The 19,347-nt window shown below is 38.6% G+C and overlaps 2 protein-coding genes and 1 non-coding gene across 3 annotated transcripts; all 3 read right to left on the minus strand.

The window, feature by feature from the left end:
- Positions 1-230: 230 nt before the first annotated feature.
- Positions 231-1,121, minus strand: LOC127227494 (keratin-associated protein 24-1). Its single transcript, XM_051191841.1, has one exon. It carries the CDS (start codon positions 1,116-1,118, stop codon positions 384-386), a length of 735 nt encoding a protein of 244 aa, XP_051047798.1. The 5' UTR covers positions 1,119-1,121; the 3' UTR covers positions 231-383.
- A 1,833-nt stretch (positions 1,122-2,954) lies between these two features.
- LOC127227583 (U6 spliceosomal RNA) lies at positions 2,955-3,061 on the minus strand. The gene has a single exon (XR_007834999.1). It is a non-coding gene; the product is annotated as a U6 spliceosomal RNA (small nuclear RNA).
- A 13,540-nt stretch (positions 3,062-16,601) lies between these two features.
- LOC127227473 (keratin-associated protein 26-1) lies at positions 16,602-17,183 on the minus strand. Its single transcript, XM_051191821.1, has one exon. The coding sequence runs from the start codon at positions 17,181-17,183 to the stop codon at positions 16,602-16,604; it is 582 nt and encodes a 193-aa protein (XP_051047778.1).
- Positions 17,184-19,347: the final 2,164 nt, after the last annotated feature.

Genomic DNA, 19,347 nt, shown 5'->3' on the forward strand with positions numbered 1-19,347 from the left:
GAAATCAACCATTAAACCAAGATAGAAGATCACCACCATGGCAGGTAAGTGACATCCAGAGCAAAAATGCTGCATATGGAATCTCTTCAGTGAGTCCGTTCTAGCCAGTTTTAGAGTAAACACTACCATCATCATCAATATATATATATATATATATATATATATATATATATATATAGAGAGAGAGAGAGAGAGAGAGAGAGAGAGAGTACAAACCAAAGCACAAACTATGGAGTGGTTAATCAGGTCTAGGATTACACTTGAGGCCAGGGCAGTGACCTTTCTGAGATGAATAAATCAATTTAGCAGAATCAGAGACCTTAGAACCGAGTAAGATCTTCTCCACCAGTCTATCCGGAGCCCTTGTACAAGCTGCAAGTCCATCAGTAGCAATTCAGAGGTCTGTTACTGCTGCACAAGTATCTCAGAGGTGGAAATGTACTAGGTATATAGCTCAGAGACTGAAAATTTCTACATAAGTAGCTCGGTGGTGGGAAGCTTGAAGTCCCATAATTTGGATACTGGCAATATCTCATTAGGTAACTTTGTGGTCGGTAGCTATTGGTAATATAACAAGATGGGGAGAAGCCATTGGTGAAGAATCCAAAATTTCTGTAGCTTCTATATCCACCGTTTCCCAGACCACAGTGACTCTGGCTCTGGAGATTCTTCGGGAAGGAATTAAATTGCCCTATGAAGTGGGAGCCATTTTGAGGAGTTTGGCAGGCTTTAGATGCAAATCGAGTAGCTGTGCTGCAATCGGGTACATACCCTTTGGTCCCAGCACAGGGACTGCAGCTGGGTCTGGATCTGATGTTGGTAGTTTCGCAGGCACTAACAGATGGGGAATTGCAAGGCGCACAGGAGTTCCTGGGATCACCAGCTGGAGCACAAGTCTTGGGTTCACGGCTGGGAGATTCACAGCAAGGTGCTTCACAGTAGGAGTCTTGGCAATGGTCCAGAAGCCAGAGATTGCCTTGATAGCTGCTTGGTAAGTAATGTCTGAAGGCAGGGTTTACATCATCTGAGCAGATGGCGATGGAAGGAGTCACAGGGATGTAGCAGTGATTTCTATGGGAGGTAGCACTGCAAAGTCCAGGATAGCCCAGAAGAGACATGGAGCCTGAGTGCGAGCAAGAGGCAGCTGCGTGGGTATGGCATGGCTGCTGCGGGAGGGCTCTTTATATCTTCCCTGGTGACTTCAAGGAACATCCCCAGAGTCTCTCCGTTCTCTTAGTCTGTCACAGCAAGGCATAACACCTCATTATTGCATTGTTTAGCCACAGCTGCTAGTGTCTTCAGGCTCACACAAAAATAAGTTTGTTTTGCGTCTTCAAAGTACCTGTAATCACTACTCTGACTATCACCCATTGGTCAACTTCTGTAGACTGCAGCTTCGGTGAATAGTGATTCCAGTGTTAATAGGCAAACTCTCATATGCCAATAGGTGATTAACAAGAGTTTGTGTCTCCACGGGATTCTACAGCACGGTTATTAAAAGGTTAACAAGGTTTCAATAAAGCAAGGACCTATATTTTTCTACCCTTTGACTCTGAAAAAAATGCTGCAGGATTTGATCACACATTCTTTAAAGGTGGTTGCTTTGGCTGTCACAACACTGTCACTTGAAAACAAAAGAGTGCTATGTATTAAATGAATCATTTGCCCCCAAATATGTGTTATGTACATCCCGGTGTTAGGCCAGACCCTGATGACAACTTCTCTCCTGATGTGTTTGGAGAATTCCTTATGTGAGGCTCACAGTAATCCTGATGGCATTTGGTGACCTATTATTCCAGACTAAAAATGAACTAGTCCCCACGGGTCAGGGGTTGCTAAGCAACTGAAGTTTCCACAAAATCCCCTTCTTAAACAGTTTCTACCCCATGTACTATCAAAGAAATCCAGTTTGTCAATATTGTAGTTTCTTAATTGAATAAGATTATGCAACATGTGCCCTTTGCCCATGCTGTAAAAGCTCAATGCACTCAGACATAGAACATTTTCCAGCAAATGGGATTTACTTGTCTTTTACTTGTTGTCTTTTGAACATTGCTTTTAGTGTATCCCTAGACTGAAGTTATTTTCGGTTAGGTCTGTGGCAACAAACTGGAATGGCCATGTTGAAGCACTTCATTTGAATAATCTGTATGATTGCTATAAGCACTGCACACAGTAAATAGTGTCTTCCATTCCTTCAAGGTGAGGCTAAAGGAATCTTTAAGATTTTAAATTTAAGAACTGACATTTTTTTTCATCCTCAAAAATAGAAACTATATTTCAGACTTACAATCTCCACTAAATTAAAAAGAGTAACACGTGTGTTAACAATGCTTCTGCATTTAGTCTAAGGGTAATGCTAACTTCAGGGAAGTTGAGTTAGAGGGACAGGTGTTAAAAGGCACTGTCCTCTTATGTATCCAGGATGCATTTGCCACAATTTTATGCCTGTCATCTAGGTTCTTTAACTTGCACTTCAATGGAAGCCTAGACACACTCTCTAACCATTCTTATGAGGGGTGTTTGTTATAGAACACGGCAATGAACAGCCCTCCTTCAATGCATTGTGTTCCGTGTTAGGACTTCTTTCAGCTGAGAAGACTCTCATTTGTTGGCTATGGAAAACTCTAGGATATTGTACAGGTAATTTCAGCCCCAGAGTAGGAAAAATAGAAGGGATTAGACCTATTAGTCAGCTGGTGCTTAACCTCCCTCAGCAGCTGAGCCCTGGTGCGATGTCCAGATGTTGGTGGGGCCTTATGCTCTTCTCTTCCTCCATCATTCTTTTACTACTTTCAGTATTTCACATTATTTTTAAGACTTTATCAACATTTTATTGTATAACTTAAAATTATACCATTTTTACTTTTCCCTTTCTTCCCTCCAACCCCTCCCACGCATACCTCTTGCTGTTTCTCAAGTTCAAGCTCCCTCATGTTTTAAATTGCTCACACACACACAGTGTGGGCTTTGCAGGATGTGTGTGTTATCTTGTGCAGGGGCCATGCTAACCGTCCGTGCATCATTTCAGTTTTAGTCTGTGCGCTGCTGGGATGAGCACTGGTCCCTCTTCAGGCTTCTTTGTAACAGGCTCATGGGAGAAGAATGAGCCTACAAATATGCCGTCTTCACAACGTACTCCATCTCTGTGCTGGCACTGAATAAAGGAGTATTTTGGATAGGTATTATTCATAAAGGGGGAAGTTCAGAAATACAACATAGCGCACCATGCAACATAAGAAGTACTCAAAGCCTGGGACGTGATAATATGCCTAAATTTATTTGCATAAGGTAGCACGAAGAGTGGAACACTCCCAAAAGCAGTGTTTGCTCAACTTGTTACCTTTGGTACCTTCTCTCCATCTCAGAACATCATATTTGTACATTCAATGCTCCCTGTCTTTGTTCTCTTCACTATTTCATGGAGGTGTTGCCTTTGCAAAATTGTTTGCTCTTTCGGTCTGCATGTTTGGAAGATGATGAGCAGACATCAGAGTCATAAAATGGGCAACCCTTCCCCAATAAAGACTATTGTCATTTATATGACACTGCCCTCTGGAAATTTTAGAAAACCATACATATAACTTTACTCCTGAAAGTGTCACTCCTGTAACCAATTTCCCTATGTTTACCATTTACTCTATATAAAGGACTGATTGCTATTCATTACCTATCCACGCCAAAGTGCCTACATCTAAACCCTGGGAACCTGTGATTACCTCCTGATGCATTAAAAGGGTAATCACAGATGTGTATAAAATCATTTTTCAGTCAGATTCATTTGGACAAGCCGGGTGTGGTCACAGTCTTCTTTATCAGAGGAAGAGAGCCCTGAAGCACACACACACACACACACACACACACACACACACACACACGATACAGAGAGAAGAGAGATAAAGAGAGAGAGAGAGAAATGTGGTTCGAAGTGACCATAGAAAGAGCGTGGAATGCCTTGGCTCCAAACAAAGCAATGCCAACAACATGGTGGAACATGGTGGAACAGGTGGGCGGATCTTCCACTAGACCCTTATAGGGAAGCAGTCCTGCTGACACCTTGATTTTAGACTTATTTTTATAGGACAAGATTGCTCTATTTTTCTTTCTTTTTTTGCCCCCTTTTTTATTTAAATTTGAAACAAGGTTGTTTTACATGTCAATCCCTTTTCCCTCACCATCCCATATCACCCCCACCATCCCTTCACCCAGGGAGGGTGAAGCCTTCCATGGGGAGTCTTCAAATTCTGTCAACGTTTAGGACAGGGCCTAGACCTTCCCCCATGTGTCTAGGCTGAGAGAGTATCCTGCTATGTGGAATGGGCTCCCAAAGTCCATTCCTATACTAGGGATAAATACTGACCCATTACTAGAGGCCCCATAGACTGCCCAGACCTCCTAATTAACAACCACATTCAGGAGGTCTGGGTCGGTCTTACACTGGTTTCCCAGCTTTCAGACTGGGGTGCGTGAGTTCCCCCCCCCCTTGTTCAGTTCAGCTGATTATTCAACGATCTCATTATTGTGGAAGGGAATTAAAGGTAGATTCTCCACTATTGCTTAGATTGTTAGTTGGGGTCATCCTTGTAGATCTCTGGGCATTTCCCTAGTGCCAGATTTCTTTTTAAATCTATAATGGCTCCCTCTATTATGGTATATCTTTTCTTATTCTCCTCTATTCTTTCCCTGTCTCACCTCCAGACCTGAAATGAATACATTTCTACTATTTTAAGCTGCAAAGAGTGTGTTAATTTGCTGCAGCAGTCAGAGAAAATGAAAACTCTATAAGAAGATATAAAATGTAACCAATAGTCTTTCCAGGTCTGTAGAGTTGGTGTTTTGTATTCAGGCAACGATAAGGTGCAAGGGATAAACTTCCTTAGCTATCTGCCAAAAGTAGTATATCATCCCAGAGTCAGAAAAACGCTGCCTTTAATGAGCCAGTGAAGACTTTTCAACTCATTAAAAAGGAGTTATGGAACTCTTTCCCATTCCCCCCTAAAGGTTAAAATCCTTTAGGGTAAACACAGAGCAAAGAAAACTAAATTCACACTAAGCAGCCTTTAAAGGAGAGAATGGTGGGTGCCTTGTCATCTTCAGGTCATGGGAAATTGCATCCTTTCTTTCTTTAACTATGTTCCAATCCACGTTACTGTCAGATAAAAGAACCATCCCATGACTTAACTAGCCAAAGCACACACAAACAAACCCATCCTTGCATAGAAATTGAGCTGTAGATGCCGTGTGCAGCAATGCTCACATTTACCAGCATTGCCCTAGAATGATGATGACCTAGAAACTTTACATTGTTGCTTTGACTTATCATTGACATCTTCAGAAGCTCAAGGGCAGATGAGAAAAGTCAGAGCTGAAAGCAAGAGACACAAACGGATGGAAAGAGTTCAACTTTCAGAGAAGCAAGGAGAACATGCAACCTGAAGCGGCGTTATTAAGAGCTAACCACTGTGGGACGTGCAGCCAGGGCTGTGCTTAGCGAGCTGGGGTTCTATTATTGTGTAGCATTGCTATATTAGTGGTTAACCTTAGACAATTACGTTCTTAGTACTTCAGTATGTTCTCAAATAAACCCCCAGTTAATAGCTTATACATTGCAGGGATGCGCAGCAGACGGAACAGATAATACACATTAGGAAACTTCAATGCATATGTTAGTTAAACATTATTTTTCTTTCTAATTTTCTATTGTTCTAGTTTAGGGAATTCTACTCATTAAATAAACTAATGGAATTATTGTCATTATTTTTATGTCATACACACAGATATACAAAAGTCACGGAAAAAATGAAAATAAAAACGTCCTTAGATAGTGAAGAAAAATAACATGCTTGGCAGCAGGTCACTAGGTCACCAACCACTTCTGTGCAATCCATAGTCTTCTATAGTAAGCATTCTGGAGAGTTTTATATGTAATTGCTTTGAAAAAAAAAAGATTTCAATATTCAGGTCTGCTGGATTCCATCTGTGTTGCACAGGTAAATACCAAATGCTTTGAAACATAATAGCTATGTATTTAAAATGGAGTCAAATGCAGTATTTTATTTGTGGTTATCTGTGAGGATTCGGTGCAATAATATATAATCGATATGTAATTTTTATTTGGTGTTACAGTTGATAATTATCATTGACCTATAGCGCTTTTTAAGAATACTTGTTAAATAGTATCATTTCCATTATAAGTATTGCATTTTCTCTAAAATCACTATATTCTGAAAGAGGATACACATCTATACATCTCTCTCTCTCTTTCACACACACACACACACACACACACACACACACACACACTCACACACACGAGGGTGGTGACACAGAGAGGAAGTAATGAAGTAAAGACAAAACTGATGCAGTAGAGGTTTTTCAGATACCAAACTTGCTACAAATTCGGTGTTGATCTGAGAGAATCAGGTTTTGGAAACTGAGTATATGGAAATCAAGTTCTGTCTCAAGGTGACATACAACTCCTCAGGAGTTCATAAGGACACACCCAGTTAAAGTTAACCAACCTATAATGCATGTTGAGGCTCCTGGAGAAAAAAAATTAATTGTTTTATTTGCAATTTGGATGTGGCCATTTTTGAGCTGAAGATCGCATCACGATCATGATGTTATTGACAGCAATGAGTCATCAATTGAATGAAGGAAACCACAGATAATGAAAATTATAAAGAAAACTTAATGGACTCTTACTTATGTGTGCCTTCAAATAAATTGTTTGCCCATTGGAGTTTTCTTATTCAAAAATGGAATAATGAGCATATGTGTTAAGAGATTATTATTATTATTGATTGCAGAGATGCTTGCTTGACATAAATATGGCAATTATAATTACTGTGATATAAGCAGGTGATAAGATGAACAACTTCCCAGCTGAGTACATAGAAAAACTGAATCAAATTGTGACTTTCATATACATTTACCTAAGAGAAAATGATTTTAGGTGATCGTGACCCACTTTATATAAGGATCCATGTAGCACAAATAATAAAAACCCAGAGACAGGCATTGGGATTTAAAGTGAAGATTAGAAAAGCAAAGCGCCCAGCCACTAGCTCTTACCTCTACCTCAGATTGCAAGGGTGACCCTGTCTCCATGAATCTACAGCTTGATTAGAAAAGGAATGTCAGAATACTGAATACTGAATGCCTTGCTCCTATCTCATATAATTCTAGTGTCAGAATAAAGGCGTGAGCTCTGCTCATCTTTTAGACTGATTCACTCTCATATAGCTCAGGGTAGTCTTGGGCTCACAGAGACCCATCTGCCTCCTGAGTCTTGAGATTAAAGGGGTGTGCCACCACTAACTGACATCTATGGCTAACCAATGTAGCTAGCTTTGTGTTATGATCCCAAGACAAGCTTTATTAAATCAGAAACAATATATCACTCCAGACACATTAAGATCAGGAGGGAGGGCATTAAAAGTTTATTTTAATACAGTCTGGAACTATATAATCCAGGCAATCCTTTGTGGTTTATCTTGTAGCTTAGGATAGACACTGTACCTTTCTCCCTTTCCACTCATGGTTTTGAAGCTGGAGTGATGATTTGGTTTTTAATGATGGACTGTTTCAAGTAAAAGCATGAGGAACTTTAGAATTGTTCCTTATTGGAATTGTTCATCATTGTGGCATAACATGGTCTATTCTGATTTAAAGAACATCCATAATTAACTTACCAATTGCTAAAAATACAGCTATGCTTTTAGCACTCACATAGAATTCCATATTCAATTAGATTGTTGAAAGCATGTGCTTTGCCTTCTTTTCAAGATACTTATTTTTCCTTCCCTTATGTTTTTAATAGATGAGTGTCTTTAGTTCTTTGATGATAATATGCAATAGTTGTTCTTATGGTATTTGCAGCAACTTTATTTAGAGACATGTGTAGAGACCTTTATGTCTAATGTGAAGACAGATTGTTGAAACAGAAATGTAAGAACCTTAACAGCAAAGACATGGCATTGAAGGGACTGATAATTACAAAGGAATTAATCATACTTGGAACTGTATCAAAGGAAAAACCACTGAACTGGAAGCACACTTAGTTATAGGTTCTAGAAGGAACTCAGCAACCTAAAGATTACTTTTATTTGACAAGTCATAAGCAAGATCCTGGGATGAAAAGTCAAGGTGATCTAATTAATGGACAATTCACAAACCCTAAGGGAAAATGAGCTGATGGGAAAGTGCTATCTGTGTGGGAAACTGTTTGAAACTCTTGGGCAGAGAATCCAGGCTTGTGAAGCTGTTTAAGAAACATTGCCTAGAGAGGCTAACAACCGCAGGAAAGATAACTCAAAGGACTATAATGCTGGATACAAACTTTAAAGATCAGCGGCCACCGGAGGTGAAGCATCGAAGCTGGAAGCATTGACAGATGGATTTGGGATAGAAACTTCTTAATGAAGAACCCTGGCATGTGTCAGGCCTTTACTGTTGGCAGGGGTTTGACAGGTAATAGGTGATTAATGAGTTGCACAGTAGGGTTTGGAGACACGGTGAGAACTAGAAAGGAAACAAGAAAATTTGGACACAGCACACAGCTGGATGGTTGGCATCTGGAAGCTTTCGCACAAGAGAGTGGGCAGTTGTCTATGAGCCAAACACAGCATTGATAGGTCACTTACAGAGCATCACCACAGCAACAGGGAAGAATGCAGTGGATGAGGTGATGGGAACGCAACATTACTCCTAAGAGAATGGGGGCTGTAGTTTGCAGAATATCATGGTTGACTTACAATCCTGACTGTGTTAAATAAGGCTTTTAGGTAAGATGCAAGGAGCAGCTTGCCCAGTTCTACTAGACCACATTTTGCATTTGCCTTGGTGGATCTCTTCATATATTTACTTTCTATCCATTTGCATTATAATACCTCATTAGTTTTCCCACTCATCATCATACGTGTTCAAACAAGTCCACCTGAATGACTTCTCATCCTATTCATCACCTATAAAAACATTACATTTATCAAGCTGTGGTCCTCAAAAGCTCTGTTCTTGGCATCACTGTTCTTGGATGAAGTGTTGACATCCTAAAATGGTGTCCACAGGTCAATATTTATTGGGTTTGCTGGAAATAAAATCCCATGCCTTACTCTTCTTTCCATATTGAGCTGAGAAGCTAAGTATGTAATGATGTTATCTACACATTTACCTTGACAGCATATCATCTGTGTCCTAATAGCATTGTAATATTTAGACATTGGGTTTGATTTCCAGAGACTCAAGTAAGTGTTAGCATGTATCTGATGGTATTACATGTAGCATATTGATATTACGAGTGAAATGTCTTAATGGTCCTACTTAAGGACTAGCTTTAGGAGATAAATATGACACCAGTTGCCTTCAGCTTATACACTAATATTCCAGAATTCATAGAAATTTTCACCTAAGACCATTTACTAGAAGACTTTGAACTTCATAAGGTTAAACTGAGCAAGTACCAAGAATAATTTAACAGCAATTGAAGAAATATCCTTTTGCAGTATTTTTAAAGTTTTGAGGTTGTAATATGTTTACATAATTTCCCACTTTTCTTTCTCCAACCCCTCCCATGTACCATATATATTTAAATGCATACATGCACATACAAATATATAGCAACAATTAAAGAAAAAATAAGATTTTTAAATTTGTGTTTATGGGGACGTCATAGGAAAGCTTTCTTTAATCTCATTTCAGAATCTTCTCCATGAACATGCAAGTTAATGTTTACTGAAGTCTTTATTCTGGGGACAGATATATTCCAGAATCAAAGACACATTATTGTCTGGTAAATAAGAATCTGGGAAATGATAGGCTGATGGATGTTCATTTGGGGAGAAATCACTTACGCCAGAAACAAATGACTGCCGAAGGTTCCTGTTCCAAGGATGCCTCCGGATGCTCTCTGTCTCTGATCAGGAAGCAAAAGAATGAGCTGGGGTCCCAGACCCCAGACCTAGTCCCCCCTGTTTCATTTCCCAGTGGGCATGGTCAGTGCAATAGGTGCAGGCGAGGTAGATATCTCACGACAATTTCCCTTTTAGTCTTGATACAAAAAAGTTTAGGCTTGATACAAAACTATATACAAAGACAATAAATATCAAGTATGTTCTAAGAAAAGGAAAATTAAGAATGGACCAACTTAAGACCTATTGCCAGTGAGGTAACAAGAGCAAATGGCAAGAACTGCATCACATCTTTTCAAGCTTCTCCCAGTTGATCAAAGATGAGTTTGGTGAGGAGCAGTGTAAATTAAATGTTTCAACCAGCCATTCAGCGACTTGAAACATCAGGCAAGAGCCATCCATGTGATGAATGTTTTACATTGACGAATGTTTTACTATAGTACGAAACTCCTGTTGATTTTTTTTTTTTCACAGAAGAGTTGGGAGGTCTGGTGCCTCTTCTCTCCCCTTTAGAAAGAAACTAAAACTTGTTCATTGAGCTGGTATATTTTTCTGGAAAGGTGAGAAGATCTCACATATCACGGAAGTATTTACAGAAGCAAACAAGAGCACATGCAGTAGAGGCACATTTTAATATGTGTTTATATGATTTTTTTCTTTTCATTGAGATGTGAGAGACCACCACCACTTTGGATTTTAATACATTTTTTTCCAAACAGTGGAAGAATTGTTTAATATTTCATACTTGAAATTTTGAAGTCAATATTCTTTCTTAATTTTTTTATTTATATTACAATCTTGTTTTACATGTCAATCCTAGTTCCCTCTCCCTCCCCTGCCCCCCACCTACCTCCTACCTCATCCCCTTTCTGCTCCCCAGGGAGGTGAGGCCTTCTATGGGGCATCTTCAAAGTCTGTCACATCATTTGGATCAGGGCCTAGGCCCTCCCCCATGTGTCTAGGCTGAGAGATTATCCCTCTATGTGGAATGGGCTCCCAAAGTCCATTCGTATTCTAGGGATAAATACTGATCCACTACCACAGAGGCCCCATAGACTGCCCAGTCCTCTTAACTAACACCCACATTCAGGGGGTCTGGGTCAGTCCTATGCTGGTTTCCCAGCTATCAGTCTGGGGTCCATGAGCTCCCCCCTTGTTCAGGTCAGCAGTTTCTATGGGTTTCTCCAGCGTGGTCTTGACCCCTTTGCTCACCACTCCTCCCTCTCTGCAATTGGATTCCAGGAGTCTGGCTCAGTGTTTACCTGTGGGTGTGTGCTTCTGCTTCTAACAGCTAGAAGTGAGTATTCTTAAGGAACACTTTCCTTGCTATCTTAAATCACCTCATATCAGTATGTGGCCTGTTACTTGTAGAAAATCAAACAAGAGATGAAAGCCACTGGGGGTTGAGAGGAGTTTGCGAAGTCTGTCTGACATTTCCCATCTCTTGTAAGAACTTCAAGGATTCTAGAAACGGAGACCTTTTTCAAATTCTTCTGTTCTTCCAAAAATCCTTTCTTCTCGTCTTCATAACTTGTTTCTGAAGATGGTTATATGTGTGTGTTGCCTGAAGAGTCTCTCACAGTTCAAGGTTCTTTTCACTTTATTGTTTTTTTGTGGTTTGAAAACAAGTGGTAAACTCTGACCCGTGAGATCTCTTCTTCTGCATATAAGTAGGCAAAGTATCAAAATTTTCTTTTTAGACCACAGTAAAAATTTGGTCTCTATTCGATGGCTATGGGAATGCATCGGGTAGTTTGAACACAATAGAAGCAAGAGTGTCATAACTAAGAGTCCATCATTATCATCAGTAATTAAAGAATCTACTGGATTTAGCACCTATAACTTCAAGAAAATTAATATCAGTCAACTCATCACATATTGATGACAGACATCAATATACTTATCTGGCAATGTGGCCTAATGTGTCACTTTTATACATATTTATAATCTCTTTCAATCTCTACAGTGGCCATGTTTAATTTTATGTGTATGTCATCTCTGTACATGAAGTTACTCTGATCAGTAACATGAAGTTAGAATGAATATAAGTTATTATGCATATTTAAGAAAATGGTAAGTAGAGAATGTAATGAAATAACAGAAAAATGAACTCTGTATTTGACAGTGAAATACTTTGATTTCCTCTAAAGTTAGCCATTAAATCTTATTTTTCTTGAGAAAGTCAGAGCCATCTTCCGTGTTTTCGTTAAGTTTCTTCATACACAACGTTCCTAATTTTTGCATCATACCCCCACACTCTTATCCAGGTATGCAAGGACTTTGGTAATTCTATCTAGTAGCCTTTTTCATATTTTCTAATTTCTCTCTCTAATTTAGCTGTTTAGAAATTCATAGATTTCGGTCTTTTAAGTCTCACACATTTTCACTAAGAATTGCCCCTCTGTGTTATTTTCTATCACTGTAATAAATACCTTGGATAACCAAGTTATACAAGAAAATGTTTATTTTGGCTCACATTTTTGGAGGGTCCTGGCCATAGGATGTTTGCCTCATTAATCTTGGTTGTTTGCCGAGGCAGCACATCCTGGCAAGAAAATAGAATGAAGATATACAATTAATGATCAGAAAATGAAAGTGAGAGGAAGATCTCCCACAAGGCTCTAATATTCATCAGTTCCTCATTGAGAGGATATGCTTACATGTGTTCTATTTTTCAGATTATTACTAACATATTTATTTGGAATTTCTTTGTTTTTACAACTTCCTTATCCTCCAGGAATGAAACAAACAAGTTCATACAAAGTTGGTAACACTATCTTGCATATCGTCATGTTCCAAGTATCTAATAATTTTAGTAAGTGTAGAATAGAATAATGCCAATTCAAGACACTGAAGGCTCCACTTATCCAACTTTCTTACCTTCTGTCTTTTCTTCTGTAGTAATTTGTTCACAAATTAATGCATAAAACCTATGCTTAAAGCCAGCTGTAAGATATTACTTCATAGAGACAGTAAGCAATGTGCTATTTTATCAGCATCTCTCATGATCAGTTCTCTGAGCAAGTTAGGCAATCTGTGAAATATTTTAAATAGTATATGAAGTGAACTTTCAAAACCTATTACATTTTAAATTTCAACTTACTACTTGATACTTTTCTGTATTGGTTTGTTTCCTAAATTATTTGTTTCCTTGTTCTTTGATAGAAGGACTGGCCTTGAACTTACAATGTAATCAATGATAGCCTTGAATTCCTCATTTTCCCACTCCCACATCCCTAATGTTGGGGCACAGGCATATGCCAACACATCAAGTTTGATTTCTATTACCCTTTTTAAATCTTTTTTTTTTTTATCCAAAATGCAGTGTTTGTACTTTACTTATTAGATTTGCTAAACTACATTTTCCCTGTCTTAATGAGTTGAAAACTATTTAGCTAGTTTCTCAAGTTAAAAGTCAATGCCAGTATTGGTTCATTCATTTCTCTTTACTGTCCATGAGTGACAAAGACTAACACTCTTCTGAGCAGTGTAACTTCCCTTTTACTTTCCAATCAAGCTGATTTAGAACCCACCATTCATCCTTAGTCTAACAACTACACAGCCTACTTGTAAGATTCCCTGTTTCCCATTCCAATCTGTTCCTTGCATGATGAGCAAATTCTTTCTCTTATGCTTTCCTTTGTATTGTTCTTGGGTATTTGAGACCTAATCTACCTCCACACCCTTTCTTAGTTTATACCATCCTTGACCTTCAACGCTCCAGCCAGCTAATCATCTTCCAAATTTTCCAAATTTATCAAGATTGTTTTCAGTGATCCAAATACTCGCAGTTTCCTCCTTTTTCCCCCCATGTATCCTCTCATTCATTTTCCTATTTGTTTACTTCCGTTCTTCAGTTTGCAGGAGGACAATTCAGATATGATGCCATGATACATTACAGTTCATTTGTAGCCCCTCTGCCTAACTTTTATATTATCTGTAAATGAACTTTAATTTTCTTCTCACAATGCCTGATAACTATGTTACTCAGTGGGCGTTGTTTACACATGGTATTGATGATGGACACTTTTTTCCATCTCTTGTTCTTCCTTCAACAGGATCTCACTGTGTATCATCCTATGACCTCTCATGCTCAGCATCACAAATGCTGGGATCACAGGCATGGGTCAACATATCGGTGGGGAAACATCTTATTAGGAATCTCTTCAACATTATATACATGTATGAAACTTTAAAACTAAACTAATTGACATGATTGTTTTAGAAAGCCAAGCTGTGGACAGTGCTGATTTATACACAATGACTACAGCTTGAGACAGTTGTTTCCAAATCGAGTCATTTCACAGTGAGTATATTCACCTTTTTGGTTTAGTAAACAGTGATGTTTCTCTGTATGGACTGGTAGCTTGTAGTTGTAAAAGAAGAGTGTTTCAAATGAGTATTTTATAGCAGTTGTGACTCATTTATTCTAGTGACAAAACATGTTTATTATTCATGCAGACAGAGCATCACCCATTTATGTTGTTTCAATTTACATTCTTGCTACTATTTAATATTTACCCCTTTGAAACTCTTCTTGGAAGAATAATTGGATTTCACTGCTATATCTACTTCTGTTAATAGAGTGATGTTATAAATCAGCTACATATTATGGTATCAATAAACTGTTTTGAATTGAAAATAAGATTTTTCTCATGAACCAGTAATGATCTTATAATAGGATTCATTTAATTGAACCTATTTCTGCAACAATTAATACAGAAATAACCACTTTTCAATTCATAGTAAAGATTAAGGTTAATGCCAATTAAGTGCTGTGCACCAGAAACATGGGGAGCTGTGCAGATGGCTCAGTGGTCAAGAGTTCAGTTCCCAGTATCCATCACAGACGACTTACAACCTCCTGTAACTCCACACATAGACATGCATATAATCACATAACTAAAAACAAAATTAAAAATCTAATAATGGCTATGCACCAGAAATATGTAATAAGAGACTTTAATGTCACAATATTTTTCTGATTTCTTTCAATGTAGTATAAAGCTCATCTTAAATATTTGAAAAGTAAATAATTAAAACAAAATAGACCTGACAATGATTTTCAAATATATCCGAAAGTGATCTATCTATCTATCTATCTATCTATCTATCTATCTATCTATCTATCTATCTATCTTAATCTATTTATATTCTAGGTGTAGAGATAGGTGTATGCATAGATAAATACCAGAAAGATATATCAGACAATTTATCTGACATTTCCAAATGCAGGCCTTCTTGATTGTAAAGTTATGATGACTTTCTTTTAGTAAAACAGTTTTATGGAGAACTGTCAGTGTGGAAATATAAGAGACCCTGACATACTGTATTTACTCTCTGTGATTGTGATAGAAAAGTGGGCGCATGCTGGTGATGATGAAAAACAAACACGTCAAAATCATTGGTTGTGGATATCACCTTGATTTGGTAAGAATTCACTTCAGAGAAACATAGAATTTCCAATTTGAAAGTAATAACTGATAAATTATTAATCAACAAACACCTGTTGTTTTAGACAAAAGAACTACAATCCACCATTATTGTACCCCTTGAAAATGAAACTGAGAGAATATGGGATCTTTCAAACCAAACAAGGGACATTGAGTGTGTGGACCTTGCAAAATTTTACAATGTTCACATTCAGCAGAACTCGGCTGTTATTAAAGTATTAGTGGGAAAACATTTTCTGTTTTCTTTCATTCCCTCAGTTAGTCTTAGGTTAGTCCCTGTGCCAAATGGTGGTATATTCTACAAATTCTGTGTTCCTATTTTTCTGGACTTAGAGAATTGTATCAGCTGTAATAGCATCTCGTATGGACAGGTAAAACCGTACAGATGAGCTCCATGCTGACGAAGCAGCAGGGTATGGCTCCAGTGTCTCTCAGTAGTCACATCATAGTGACATCTCCGCCAATTACTTTTTAAATACCTGCACGAAGATTCTAATGGACTCTGTCAGTGATGTCAAAAGATGAACTTGGAAAAATCTAAACTAATACCTTTTTTTGTGGACTTGAGGCAGTATAAATCTATGAGCTTATATCTTATAACACTATTACTAGTAACATGCTGTCAAATTGAAACTCCCTGCTTCTGGAAGTACCTTTTTGCTTTGTTTTGTGTTTTTGTTTTTGTTTGTTTTGTTTTGAGACAGGGTTTCTCTGTATAACAGCCGTGGCTGACCTGGAGCTCACTCTATAGACCACACTGATCTCAAACTCATAGATATCTACCTGCCTTTGCCTCCCAAGTACTGTGACTAAACTCCTGAAACTCCTGAAACTAAAAACTCCTGAAAATATTTAATATTCTCCATAGTTAATCCCAAATAATCATCATTTTTACCTAAAATAGCTGATGTTCACAGCTTCTAAGGAGAAAAACTAAGGGCAAATTACACACGTGTAAATGATGACACATGATAAGCATGATCTTTATGCAAAGCCATGATTTATTTAGAATGAACACAGAAGAGAAACATTTTACCAAAGTAGAACAATATCAAGCTTTGCAAAAATGCTAAAGTAAGTAATACACATCCCAAAATCACCAAGAAGTTCAGCTGAAGAGAATAACTATAGGATGAGCACACACAATATAGCCCCATGGAATAAGATCTCCCCCTGTGATGGTGGCAAATCTCTTTCAAAGTTATAAGAATGAGGTTGCTTCAGCTACTCATGAATTTCTCTAGTAAGAATAACGCCAACCACTCAAGGAAGAGAAGTATGGTTGAAACCTGCCGTATGTATAGCTTGTGGGCCTGTAGTAGTCAGGTATGCAACTGAAAGGCTGACATCCATGGGTCAGGTTTCTCAGTGGTGGTCGATCATGGAGAAGACAGCTCAGTGGTTGACGGCCATAGGCCAGGTAGCCCAAGGGTTGACAGCCGTAAGACTGGTAACTTGGAAGGTAGCAGCTCAAAGGTTGTCTACAGGATGTTGTGCGGCCACAGCTGGAATTGCAGGATGTGACAGGGAGACAGCTATTTCCCTCCTGGGATGCAGATATCCCTGAAGTAACTGGAGAGCCTACTGAAGGGCTGCCAATGTTGCCATCGCAGCTGGTTGCTTGGCAGCTCCTATGATCACCGCAGGGTTCATGGCAGTTGTCACATGATGTGTTGCTGCCCAGGCTGTTGGTAGGAGAGCAAGGGGCATCTCTACACCTCGTCTCAGTAGAGCAAAGGCCAGTGGGTGAGGTGACAGGAACACGGCTAGAGTTTCTAAGAGAAGAAGAGCTGGAGGCTTCTGGGCTGCAGTTATTGGACATGATAACAATAGAAGGGTAGACAAGCAGGCCTTGATCAAGCTGCAGAGAACAAGATGAAGTTTGTTACATGCCAGACCTCTTTATAAACCATGGGTGCTGGGTGTTGGCTCTGTCTGTAGCCCATCCTCCTGGCATCTCATTAGAATGTTACTCAGTTGCCTACCCAACAGTCCTCCCACTAAATCATAAAAGGTACACGATCAGTGTCACATCTTTCCAGTGACCACCATGTCAAAGTCAATCTGGTCCTCTTCACCTAAGTTCTAACTAGAAACAATTTTCCTTTAACAGTCTTAACAGTTTCTCAAAGTTACTGTTAAAAAAAAAATAAAAAACTACCAATACTTCTGTATAATTGCTGATAATTTACTTAAAGTCACTTATTAATAAAATAAAAAGAATATATCTTAACATGCAAAGTATTAAAAAAAAGTATTAGAGAAGTGAGAAATAAAATCGAGAAAATTGATGTCAGGCACATAATATTTCTTCAGAGAATTAAGCTAAATTTATAGCCCATGTGACCTCTGGGAAGCCTAATTTAGATATTGTTTCCTAGGGTATCTTTCCCAGTAAGGAATGATGACCTGAAAATCCTGGCAAACTTTATGAAGATCCACACCCAAAGAGTATGTGTCACTGTTCTGTCTTTTATTGGAGTGAAACTGGAGCTGTTAACATACATCTTTTGATTGATGCTGTATTCCAAGAAAGCTACATCTCCTTCACTGCATACCTATGGGGGTTTCAGAATGATGCCATAAATAGAAAGCCTGCCCTATTTCTAGCCAGGTATCCTATAGTTTTCAAATGAGCGTCTCCTCATACACATTTTTTTTTTAAAATAACTCATGTTTTCCATATTGTTTAACAGAGAAAGGCAATCTAGCTTCTTTTTCCTATCAGACATTTAGAGTCACAATGTATGCTTGCAAAGGAAGGGAAAGTTTCTAGGCTATTCTGTTAACCAAATTATGTTTGCAGCATAGTTACATCACCACACTGTACTACTCAATTTAGGCCATGCCATTTAGATAAATGGCCTCTCATTGTTCCTTGAAGAGCTTCATTTCAGGAGAGTGCTTGCTTACACCGCATGCCTCTGGAAGCTCTTAGTGGTACCTGTTGGGATGGGGAAATAATAGACCTTAGCTAGCTTTCTTAGTCCCATATTTCAGTTTTTGCCTTCCCAAAGCAACAACAGCTAACATTTTTTGTTGTTGTTGCCCAAGAAAATATAGCCAGAGCTTGTACATTAACTACCCTTCAATTATTATACTCTCAGATGCAATGTTTTTAAGCTTAAATTCTTGCATTTAAAACACCAACACAATTCAAAAAAGCTCAATGGTGTTTTCCAGGATATAATGAAAAGAACCTGGGTGGAAAGTCTGGACCATTATCTACCACGGAAGTCCTCAGCATGGTTGGCTATAAGCTTGACCTTAAGCACAGCAATCCAATGTAGCCAGTACTGAGCCTTGTTTTCAGATGTTTTTCACAGATGGCTATGGTTAAACATCAGCATATAGGCCAAAGCTATCTTCTTTTACTGAGGAAGAACATTCCTTTGCCGTGAGAACACTCGTAGCTAAGTTATCTTGTTAGAAATTCTAAATGTCTCCCAGGGCTTACTCATCAGAATTTAGTACATCTAGAGTCATCTTTTCTATCTTTGACATCAGGAAGCATCCTCACTGAGTTTACATGCATTCCAGGTGTGTATTTCAACAGTCCCATTTATTTAAATCCCTTTAATACTAGGAACACTATTAACGCATATTTTATGATTCCTCATCAAACCCCGAATGGATTGAGTCAAGTTACAATTCTGTTTATTGAGTAAGGAGATGGCTAAGTAGTAACACACCTCCCCTTCTTCTCATTGTACCTTAGTTGGCTAAGTAACAACATACCTCCCTTCTCTGTATTGGATCTTGGAGGTTTTTTAAAAATCTTGTTTACTCTTTGAGAATTTCATGCATGAATATTATGTATTTTCATTAAGTCCAGTCCACAATCTTTCCCCTCCAATATGTATCCATCTTCCCACCTCCTTTATTGCCCCAACTCCAGGTGCTTTGTTTTGAAACCTAATGACTCCTGTACTGTGCTGCCTGTACAGACATGGATACAGGACCACCTCCTGAAGCATGTGTAGGAC

The sequence above is a fragment of the Phodopus roborovskii genome, unplaced genomic scaffold, assembly GCF_943737965.1.
Source record: "Phodopus roborovskii unplaced genomic scaffold, PHOROB, whole genome shotgun sequence".
NCBI classification, from domain to species: Eukaryota; Metazoa; Chordata; class Mammalia; order Rodentia; family Cricetidae; genus Phodopus; species Phodopus roborovskii.

Excerpts from the sequence above, each read along its gene's own strand:
- LOC127227473 (XM_051191821.1), bottom strand. The coding sequence starts at position 17,183 with ATGTCCAATAACTGCAGCCCAGAAGCCTCCAGCTCTTCTTCTCTTAGA.
- LOC127227494 (XM_051191841.1), bottom strand. The coding sequence starts at position 1,118 with ATGTCTCTTCTGGGCTATCCTGGACTTTGCAGTGCTACCTCCCATAGA.